The following is a 12,284-nucleotide window of genomic DNA, read 5'->3' on the forward strand; positions in this document are numbered from 1 at the left end:
TTAAAATACGGAACAACATAACTTTACATTAAATCAACGTAATTGTCCTCTGCAGGTTAAATACTCATGCAAGATGAAATTGGCATATTCGATCAAATATGTTAAGATAAAATACATAACCTGTCGTCTCACTGTAATTTGCATGTTGGATGCATTACGTTTTTATTTTTAGATTTATTTTCCATTTTGACTGATAAGGGGGGGGGGGGGGTGCATTTCAAATACTCATCAAAACATCCTTTAACATAATGTCACGACCTGGATATGGAAGAGGCACATTAGCCTACTCGCTAATGTAAAAAATCCAGATCAGACAAAACCTATAATACGCATTCATTTTGCATGCACTGACGATTCAAGCGCCAGCTGTTTCCTTTGGGCATTTTATGGTGTAATTGCATTTATGCGTTTTGTTAATGAGGCAATGTACATCGTGATGAGGATTGTTGGTTCCTTTGTGTTGCGTTTGTTAGTCTGCAGCTGCATCTTGGAAGGGACCGGTCTCGCGCTCCCCGTGTTGTCTAGCCCTCTCTATTCGGCGGAAAAAAAGTAGTATTTCATTCATCCTGTTTCCTTCCATTCATCTGGGCACTGCAGCGTAGCGAGACTCGGAGTTCGATCAGCAACAAAATTCTTATCAATGGAGAGAGTCAGTGACGTCAATGAGCTAGAGTGACGTGCAGTCACATGGGCGCAGTGGGGCCGAAATAAAAACACGGAGAGCTGACCGTGGTACTGAAAATATCCCAATAGCGCCGTGCAAGAATAGCCAACCATACGGCTTACACAAACGATATTTCGTTTGAAAGCAACATTCAAACAAAGCATGTATTGTTGAAGTGGATTCATATACGTAAATCGCGAGACTAACTTAACTTAAATACAAAGTTTGAAGAGGACACAATAAGTGCGTCGGACTGCGCTGCCCCTGACAGGATTCCCGGTAAGTCCCGGCTTTCTTTTTATAGTAACAGGGAACAGTAATGCAGAGGGCGTGGGAAAATAAGTATATAATAATTTAGACAGAAGAAGCATAAATTAAAAACGCAAACTGAGACATCAAGATTTTGCTTTATTAGTTTACATGTAAAAAAAAATTGGACTACATTATTTGATGGAATAAAAGAACACAGAAATGTTAGGTATGTGTAATAAAAATGTATTCTAAAATAGGCTATATCCATTTTTAACTCTTTATATAAAAAGGGGGAACTGATGAAAAAATTCAGCAATGTAGAAAGTAAAAGTAGGTTATAACAATAATTTGTGAAGGAAGGCATGAAACTTATTAAAAAACACTTTAGTGATACTGATTATTGCAATGATGACTTTTATAATTAATGATGAAGGTAACGGGTATGATCAATGGCACATCTCCAATAATAATTATTACCACGCCCTTGCTCATTCTTCCATCATCTTTCTCATCACCATAGCATTAGATACCCAAAATAACTAGCCTACGTCGAGTCCAATCAAAAAAGCGCACGAGACACACTGACATAAAAACATGTTGTTTTGCTTTTGCATGCGTTGGCTTTTGCCTGCTGGGGTCCAATTGGACGTATTTTACATACTTATAAGTAGCCTAGCTACTTATGTTGACAAAATTCAACAGCAGGACATTCATTAGCCTATCTGTTTTGTCTTTTTAATTGTTGTTGATTAGGTTCAATTTGTGATAGAAGACGTTTAAATCTTAAATCTAATAGTCTCAAAGTAGAAGATTATAGGCCTACTAGAAGGCGTCTTAGAGCTGGATTACTTGCGTTCTTTGTTGACGAGACCTCCCCAGATGTCTAGGTCATTTAAGGCAGTGGACTAGGGTGTTACTGTTAGAGCTGTTGTTATATCGTGGATACACGATTCTAATAAGACCAAAAAGTTGATCTTTTCAAATTTGAGAGGAGCTACAGACTTTAGTTTTTTAATGCATGCCACGCAGCTGTCAAACTTTAGAAGAGTAAACCCATGCATCGTGAGCCAGTTGGCACAAATCCAAATTTCATGGAGTGTTTTTTCCATATGAGTGAGAAATACTCTTATTTGTTTGTTTTTTGGAGCTCTAACTTGCGTTCCATGGTCATACTGAGACTTTCAGATCATCCTTGTATTGCTTGCTCATTAACCTCCCACGCATCGGAAGGGCTCCCTGCTAAGGCGCTTTTCCTCCTATACATTATTACCACCGCGCCGCGTGTGCGAGCAATCACATGCACACAGCGCTTTAGAGTCCTCACGAACCGCACCAGCTCAAGCCGCAGAGCCAATTACAACGCCTTTGCAAAATCAGCTAAGCAGCAGGCAATAACACATCAATTATAGCTTAACAAAATATCCTCCCTCCTATGATTAAACCATGTTTGTGGAATATATAAATATGCTTTGTTAGATATCTTCACAATAGAAAAATCCTCAGTGGATTTGACAAGGAAAAATTAATTATTTAGCCTACTAAAGTATATATTGTCATCAGTTCTTCCATTACAGGAATGAACAATTCATGAAATTCTCTCAGGTATCAATTATAAGTCATTCATACAATTTTTTGTATGTAATGTACAGTGAGTGTTGCATTCAGGCAGTCTGCAAAGTGAATGTGTGTCCACCATTTTACCTGAGAAAAATCTTAATTCTGAGCGATGCACATGACTGTTTTTACTCAAGCTCATTTATTCAACAATTTTTATGACATAGGTATATCAAAAACTCAATATAACTATAAAGCACAGAAAACAGTTGTTTTTGGTCACCTTGAGATCAATTTTGAAGGGCTTTTGTAACAGATTTGTTATTAACAACAGATTTGAGCTTTGACCATTTATGCACTTTTTCTGTCTTTCAGGTTCAACACGTACGTGCGGTCATGAGCTGGTGCCAACAAACTTTAAATGTTTCCGTCATTTTCCTGTTCGTGTTATTTAGTCTCACAGTCAAGCCTGCAACCTTCAGTCCAGTGACAGCAGCTAGCAACACAGTAAGTGAAAACTATGCAGCACCCTCCTCTGCTCAGCAACAGAGTCAATATACTCAACCATCAGAGGAAAAGGGCTCGCTACATAATGAAAACAAAGAAGATGAGCTTTTCAAAGACGTGGATCCTAGAACCCTTGCAGCAGTCCTTCTTGAGGCCCTTAACCAACCTCAGAAGGAAAAGATGAGTGAACGAGAAGAGGAGGGAATGGAAGTGGAAAAGCAGAAGGATTTTCAGGGTGCAGACAGAGACAGAGATAGTCACAAAGAGCTGGAGCTGGTCATGGCAGCTGCTGCAGCACCGGGAAAAGACGAGAAAGAAAGAGAGGAGGAAGAAGAGATGAAAAGGGTTGAGGAAGAGGAGCGGCTTACAGAGAAAGTGACAAGCCACACCACTAGTCAGAAGGTACCATTAAAAGAGCAGGTGGCTCCACAGGAGGGGGCCACAAAAGAGGAGGTGATCAAGGAGGAGGAGAGGCAGGAGCCAGAGAGAGGAGAACTGGGGGACGAGGAAGAGCAGCTGAGTCCAGAGGAAGTGAAGAATCTGGAGACTGTGTTAGAGGAACTGCAGAGCTACAGCACAGCCACTAAGAGAGAGCGTGACACTTCCACAGGCCAGAGGGGAAGCCGTGGGGAGTATTTTGATTACCTGGACCGTAATGGCCTCATGAACAATGAGATCAAGTCTAAAGCTAAAGGCAATGACCTAGCCCTGTCCAAGAAGAAGCTAAAGTTGCAAATCGAACAAGTGAAGAACAAAATTCAGCCTTTACAAAGAGGAGGCAACTTCATGGATGACTTTACCAATAACCTTACTGACCCAGAAGAAGAAGATGAGGAAGATCAGGATGACGAAGAACAGCTGAGCCCTGAAGAAGAGGAAACTCAGGCCAAAGCAGAGCAAGAGGAGGTACGCAGGCAGGCAGCAGAAGCACAAAGAGCCAAGGTGGAGGAGGAAAAGCTTGCAGACATTGCATCTGACATGCTCCTGAAATACATTGTGAAACAGGACAAGAAAAAGTACCAAGACAACAATGGTGCAGAAGATAAGCGCTCTGATGAGGACACTAGTGATGATGATGATGACATTGACCCACAGACCATTGATAAGCTGATTGAGATCTCAAGCAAGCTGCATCTTCCTGCTGATGATGTGGTGGACATTATTAACGATGTGGAGAAAAAGAAGAAAAAAGATGCTCCTGAAAATCTCCCATGGCAACGTCCTCTCATGCCGCCTCCAGCCCCTGTTGCACCTTCTACTCTGTTACGTAAACCTCCTCCCTCAAAGCCTCCTCAACCGAACACGAACCCATTAAAAGCCTGGTTCAAAGACAGGGCCTCGGTCAAGCCCAGCAAGCAAGACATTTGGACGAGGCAGCAGTGGCCCTTTCGTACCTACCCTTCCTACAAGTTCTATCAAAAACCCTACAGAGGGTATTACCCCATCTACATCCCGCCTCAAAAACCAAAATCCCGCTACTATTCCAAGCCCTCCTTCTCCCTCAATGATGTCCTGGGAAACTCACTGGACTATGATTTTAATTACTCCCCCAGACGGAAGTCGCGTCACTGGGCGCAGTCTCGTCAAAAAGCGCAACCAGGCTTCCAGCGGAATCTCTACTTCCCTCACCCTCGGACTTTCAAAGACGTACCTATGCCTAAACCCCGGTCACCTCCACGTCGTTGGCCATCCTTTTATTACCCAGCCCGAGCTCCTGTAGTCACCAGGGAAGATGATTACTACAGTCCGCTAAGGCAGCCGCCACAGGACAGTGATGAGGAGCTGCAGAACTTCATTGAGAGGGTCTTCATGAAACATCCCCGGATGTTTCAGTGAACAGGGGGGATAGAGCGATGAGGAGGCGGAGGGGAAAAAAGAAAGTGAAAGGGAACAACTTAAAGACTGTTCATTGCCAAGCTATCATGTTCTGGTTTATTTTACTTAAATCAATTTCTTCACACTCACTTATTTGCTTCAGATATAAAGTTTACCCCCAAGAAAGAACACAAATAGGATCTTCTTGTCCATCTAACCACATCTTCCATCCTCCCCTCTCCCCCTGCTCCCTGGAGAGACTGACCAGCAAAGCTACTGGATTGGTGAGAGGAAAGGGCACATCTCAAATACCCAACATTCAAGGAGCAGTTACCGGATAGCATGACTCACCATGTTTTCATTCTTTACAAAGACATTCAAGATAGAATCTTGAAAGGTTTGCCATTATTATGGAAGCAACTCCATTATCCAAGTCTTATTTATCTTTTCTTATTTTGTTTTGTATATTTTGGAAATTTCAAATCCCAGTGGTCAATATCATTAATCCTAGAGGGATAGCAAAAAAAAAAAAAATTCTAATTGCACCTTTAAAGAGCGCAAACACAGATTCATTCATACAGAAATGATAAACAATCACAGTGCCATAATGGTGGAAATATACATTTTGTTAATTCAATTCACCAAATGTATTAAGTCTTACTTGTACATCAAAGTATTCTGCTTGAGCATTTACCATTTGTGCGTTCCCTTGTGAACCAGAGGACACACTCGAAGTCTTGTACATAGAATTAGTTTCTTATCGCTGTCTGCATTTTGAATTTTTCCTTCAATGTGTTTATACCATTGTTTTTTTTACGCAAAAAAGATAGAAAGTTGGTGCAAAAGACATTCATACATTCCAACAATTTCTAAGAAACAAATGTATTATTTCATAGAAGCTGTTTTGAATACAACTTTTAATTGCCTTAAGACACTCTCTTCCCCTTTTCAGATGAACAGCATTTTTGGTCACAGACTGGCTGTGACCAAATAAAACTGGCTTTTACAAATAAAACAAATATATATATATAAGAAAATTCAAAAATTATTTCATGTTTGTGGTTTTAAATGTGTCAAATGTTAATGGATTATTTTGCCCCTAGGCCAGTTACATCTTACCTAAATCAATCACTGGGCCAATGAGAGCTCAATCCAAATAGCATAGACAATCTATTCATTTAAATGATTTGCATGGGAATTAATCAATCTAGATCTACTAAATATCAATGTTAATGTTAATTAAGTGAAAATTTAAATAAAAATCATTAAACCATATTTTCCAAAAATAAAAGATTAATCTGGCTGAAATAGTCCAAAATGAGATGAATAAAATGTACCAAAAGGTGCCTGTCAACCTAAAAAAAAGAAAGAAATAATATTCAAACGAAAGGGGTAGGCATACACCGTTCTAATTTTCTTTAAATGATTTGAAAGACTGACAGATGGAAGCTAGGGGAAAATGGATGAGGATAACTGAACCAGTGGAGGAGTAAAATTTCTGCACGTTACTGTAAACTTGCATCTAGAATGTGTTGCTTCTTTAAAGACATTAAGAGCATTGAAAAAAGCAAAAAAAAAAATGACTAGTGTATCCAAGTAAAAATGCCATTGAGTCTTGTGTGAGGAAAAAATGTTTATGTCCTTTCTAGATGTATCTTGTACGTAACATAATAAACATGCGTTTGCTGGATGTAAATAACCGCATGTTGATGACTAGTTTTGCTACAGAGAGAGAAATAAATAAACTTGACTATTTTTTATTACGATTGTTTTTTTAATTCCTTCTCGAAGGGAACACGGTTGTGAGATTTGCACATATCTCATTCGTTTGTTTACACACTTACCTCCTACAGCAGGCTCAAATTTACCTTAGCATAAATTGCTACAATTAAAGTTTTGGCTTACCTTTTCCATCTTATAAAAACAAGAAAAGCATGCACAAACATTACCAAAAGGAAGTTAAACATGAACATTCAGGGTCTTAGTGTGAAAGTCTTTCAAAGATGATATCTCCAATGAGCTCATTTGATCAGCAATTAGCCCAACAAACTGTGTGAGCCCCAGAGCCAATCAATGCCACATATCGTCTCCTTAATTGCATGCCAGGTCGAATTTTCTCTTAGCTTTGATATGCCGTATGAGCAAATATAGACACGTATGTGCATGCACACATTATTAAGAGACAAAGGGACATTAAAATAAGACCGGAGGACAGATTTACTGTTTTTCGAAGGGAATTTTGAAAGGAAAAGTGTATGCTAACTAAAGCAAGCAGGGCAGGGGTCTTGACTAATGAGAGACTGAGCTTATTAGTAGTCCCACTAAGACTGCTGCGTGCAATCAAAGACCTTCAGCAAGGAAGGTTGTTATAGGGAGAGACGCCTCGCTTTTACACCACATGAGACATGTTTAGGAGTGAGGTTCGCTTTTTATTCGTGTAAATACACTTAAAGGAATAGTTCACTTAAAAAAAGAAAATTCTGTCATACTCACCCTCAAGTTGTTTCAAACCTGTATAAATTTCTTTCTTCTGCTAAACGCAAAAGAAGATATTTTGAAGAATGTCGGTAACCAAACACAGTTGATGCAGCCCGTTGACTTCCATAGTAAGAAAAAAAATGGGTACATTACTGTAAGAAATAAATTCATACAGGTTTGAAACAACTTGAGGGTGAGCAAATGATGACACAATTTTAATTTTTAAGTGAACTATTCCTTTAAAGTGATAGTTCGAAGATAAATCTGTCATCATTCACCCACCCTCATGTTGTTCCAGACCTGAATGAGTTTCTATCTACTTCGAACATAATACATAACATTTTGAGTTTCTGTTGATTAAACCAATCTCCTTCATTCTGTTAACTCCAATTTTTAATTTCGATGAACTCAAAATTAAGGCAACCAGGTTAATTATTTAAGTTAAACCAACATTTTTTTTTTCAGTGTGGAGGGAAAGAATATAAATAATACATCTTGAAAGAATATAACTCACCTGCTTTAAAAAGCCCACATACATGAACCCGAAACTAATTACTTCTATACCTGCTCATGTTTGATTTGTAACCACACTGCAAAAAATAACTTGATTGCACAAATTTACTTGACAACCAACACTGCATAGGTAGGCTAATAAATACAAACTTGCATTTTTAACTTAAAACAAGTGGGAAAAAATCTGCAAGTGTACGTCAAATACACTTACATATTCTCTGTAAATCAGTCATATCATATGGAGATATGGAATGTCGCTAAAGTAAATGTTTCTGGTTTCAAAGATCTTTACATTTTAACTGGTAAATTACACAAAAATATGGATTAAGTATGTGAATTTTGCAGTGTATAGATGTTTTTTTTAAATGACTGTGAAACAATCTCCACAGAACAAAATTGATTTCAGTGATTTAATTGAAACAAACAACAAAATCAGAGCAGAACTGTGACCTCAGTATCAGCTTAAAAAAAAAAAAAAAATATATATATATATATATATATATATATATATATATATATATATATATATATATATTAATTATGTGACTCCAACTTAACCGTATTTAACAATTGGGCTACTACCACCCCTATTAATATACATTTAATTCCTATTAATTTATTAATATAATCATATTAATAATCCATCTTTTACTAGAGAGCCCTACAAAAATTCAAGGGTACAATGACATCTGTCAAACATTGTTTGTGAACAAGGACCTTCATATGTAAAGTGAAAAAGTTCTTAGTACATAATTACTTGACACCCAATAATAGCAGTTTTCAATTCAGAATGTTATTAACAACAACTGAACGCAAACAAGGAGTGACAGCTACAATTTCCCATGAATAAATCAATAATAATAAAAAAGAAAATTAGGGAAACAGAATCAGACAGGGAAGGAAGACAAAGAAAATGACAGCCTAATGAAATGACTAGTGAAATAGTAATCAACAACAGAAAGGCTTGGAATAAAGAGACACCAAACAAGTGGCGAGAGGTAGTCAATAATAATGTTAATGAAGAAAGTGAGGGGGTGGCATAGAGAAAGAGAAATAGAGAGAATGGGGCGACGGAGAGGCTGATAAGGAGAGCGCAGCCCACGGAGGAGCAATGATTCATAAGTCACATGGTTGAGAGGTGAGTCATACACGCTCTACTGCAGAACCATCAGCCTCCAACACACACCGACAATCCTTTGTCATATTCACTTACTCAGGCACAGCAACTGGGAAGAGTAATTGTCAAATTCAGTCTAACAGACTCTATAATACCACCCAATCCAATTAAATAAAAAGAGAAACATCTACCAATGTGTGTTAAATCCAATTGTGCACGAACAGGCAATTTTGCACACTGACAAATGCCAGGTGCACTTGTTAAAAGCGAAAAGCACTCCGTTCAAGCATTACACCTGCACACCAGCACACAAACAAAATGACACAGCTTCTTTGCCCTGAAGGCTTGCCCAGAAAACAGGGGTATAAAAATGCACTTTGTTCTCCTGATCAAATATCGAATCTGTCCGACATTCTCTATGACTCCAAACCCAACAGCCCCGATGCAGAAAAAAAAAAGATCAGCATAATGGGAAAACCCACGGAAAGCCCATATGTTCCGCCTCCACCAAAAACAATCTCTGCCAAGTATATCATCGTGTTGGCCTGAAGCGGTCTTCACATTTCATTATGGAGGAGGGAAGCTCTGGGTGGGTTTGCCTGTAAACGTTGTCCCAAGATTTGCCTTTCGAACACTTATTCTGGCAAAAAAAAAATGAAAAGAAGAAATGTTCTCTCCTTACATCACTTAAAGGGAAGTCTGAATAATTACACAATAAACAGACTGCTCATAGATTCTATAGTGCACCATCCCGAGAGGCCTCACGGGTTAACCAAAACCTCACAGATGTATAGCCTTTATGAACATAAAGAGAGGGTGAGACTGACTCTTCAGAGTAGATAAAGTGTTCCTGTCTATAAGGATAATGGGAAGGAAGTAAAAACATGACATTAAAAATTCATCATGAGGTAGGCAGAGAGGCCAGGCAATTATGATGGGCGGAAGGAGGAGAGAGAGAGAGAGAGAGAGAGAGAGAGGGGAGAGAGGGGGGGGGGGGGGGGGGGAGAGAGAGGGGGGGAGAGGGGGGGGGAGAGAGAGAGAGGGGGGGGGGGGAGAGGGGGGGGGGAGAGAGAGGGGGGGGGGGGAGGGGGGGGGGGAGAGAGAGAGAGGGGGAGAGGGGGGGGGGGGGGGGGGAGAGAGAGAGAGAGAGAGAGAGAGAGAGAGAGAGAGAATGCAGAGGCAGAGAACAGTCAGTTTCCACTGGAGATGTGCTGGTGCCAGATCAATGGAAACGACCCGTACAGGGGAGATATGAGAGCAGTCATCCATCAAACCATCAGTGTGAGACCAGCATATTATACTTACTGTCATAAAATGTGCTCCACAGAAGCTAAACATCGTTTCAGGTAATCTCAAAGACATGTCTGATTAACTATGTAATTATGATGACTTAATCATGAAATGACACTCAGTGCAATTGCATTTGCCGCAAAGGCCATTTTGAGAGTGAGGCTATATGTTTTGTTGGCTGTGAGTTTTCAGAATTTCTAATTATTCTGTCAATTTCTACAGCTAAATATAATGGCATTGATGCAATGTAAGCCAAAAGATTGCTGACTATTGTACCAAACTGTCTGAAAGGGTACATATTAGTACAGAAAGGGTATTAATACATGTAAGTGGTACAGTTTAGAGGCTGATAAGGTATAAAGGTGTACCTTTAAAGGACTAGCCAGGGTTCAATACAAGTTAAGCTCAATCAATAGCACTTGTGGCATAATGTGGATTACCACAAAAATTAATTTCGACTTCTCCCTCCTTTTCTTTAAAAAAAATAGAAATTAAGGACACAATCCTGACTTGTTTCGGAACCATAATATTACTTTGCATTGTTCAGCCCAAAATGAAAGATTTGTCATCATTTACTCTCTTTGGCGTTTCAAACTTGTCACTTTCTTTCTTCTGTGGTACACAAAAGACATTTTGAAAGATGTCTCAGCATTTTTTGTTGTTGTCCTACAATGGAAGTCGGTGGAAACCAAAGCAGCTTTTATGCTGTTAAGGACATCAAACAGGTTTGAAACAACATGAGGGTGAGTAAATGGTGAACTGTCCCTTTAAGAGCAACAAACAGTTACACAGTATCCCTAGTAGGTAATTTATTTTCTTCACATTTTTCTACTAAAGAAGCTTGCACATAATATAGTGCTTTAAATATAACTATGCCTTCATTGTTTTAGGCACACTTTTATCTGTTTCTTTTTACATTCATTATTTTCAGATAATAATCCTTTAAGCTGCATATTTAAATGAGAATAATACAGGTGATGCAGAATTACATTCACAACATAAAACCGGCACACATATTAAGAAACACATTATTGGACTTGTAAACAAGCAATATAATCCTACATCCATTAAAAAAGGAAGACATTGCATTTTCATGAAAAACCACAGGATACACAATTAGTCACTAAGTGCTGCAGAAATGCAATTGACAGGAGGGTGAAAAGCTGAAGGGCACATGACAAGGTCCCTAGAAACGGTCTGCTTTCCATCTCCACTGAAAGGAGATAAAGGAAGACACTGACCAACAGCTGAGTTTATATTTAGAAAAAGGAGGGAGGGCTGCAATCATGCTGCGGGTCAAATCGTTTGACACCTGCACACTGATGAAGGTGACAGACACAACATTCATAAATCCTCAACAAAGGGAAGGAAACACAAACAGATATTGATAGGACATTTTGAGAATAAGGCATGAAGCTAAATTGATGTCGCACAAAAAAGCACAAATAACTTGTATTACCAATGCAAATTATTAGCTCACGAAACTGAAAGCATGTTTTGTGTCTTTAATATCTGTGGTGTTGTGACTTCCATCGTTTTAATTACCACTGATTTCATTAACATCTTTTTCCTCTTAAAGCCTGTCTGATGTCATTATATGGACATGTTGTGTCTTCGACTGTAATCTCCTTTTCTACTTTTCCATCACTCCTTCATTGTCTGTTTCTTGCCACAATGGTGCTGCAGTCAGCTTCACTGCACCACTGTCACAAACGACCGACTGGTGACTCATCCACTTACATACTCAATCTCTCTCACTCTCTCTCTCTCTCTCTCTCTCTCTCATTTTCTCTCTTCAGCACTCTTTATCTTTGCTCCACACACACACAAATAATAATACATTCCTGACAAAGCATCCGTCTTTTTTGTTTGAGGATGCAAACATTATACCGTCAGAGGTCAGGCCATGACCAAGGTAGAGATATCAAGCAAACATGAAAACATGCCTGCAAGTTTTCTCTATAAACTGTAACTGCTGTCATTTGGCATGAGGTTACATTCATAAAAAGAACAACAACAAAAAACACACAGAAAAAACAGGTTCATTATACTGAAACAGAATGGGGAATAACATGAAAAAAAGATGGAAAGAAG

At 39.0% G+C, this 12,284-nt stretch overlaps 1 protein-coding gene across 1 annotated transcript; it reads left to right on the forward strand.

The window, feature by feature from the left end:
* The first annotated feature begins 715 nt into the window (after positions 1-715).
* Positions 716-6,555, forward strand: vgf (VGF nerve growth factor inducible). Its single transcript, XM_077227278.1, has 2 exons — positions 716-943; positions 2,846-6,555. Exon 2 carries the CDS (start codon positions 2,867-2,869, stop codon positions 4,811-4,813), a length of 1,947 nt encoding a protein of 648 aa, XP_077083393.1. The 5' UTR covers positions 716-943; positions 2,846-2,866; the 3' UTR covers positions 4,814-6,555.
* Positions 6,556-12,284: the final 5,729 nt, after the last annotated feature.

The sequence above is a fragment of the Siphateles boraxobius genome, unplaced genomic scaffold, assembly GCF_051911475.1.
Source record: "Siphateles boraxobius isolate OS27281-9 unplaced genomic scaffold, OSU_SipBor_1 130, whole genome shotgun sequence".
Lineage (NCBI taxonomy): Eukaryota > Metazoa > Chordata > Actinopteri > Cypriniformes > Leuciscidae > Siphateles > Siphateles boraxobius.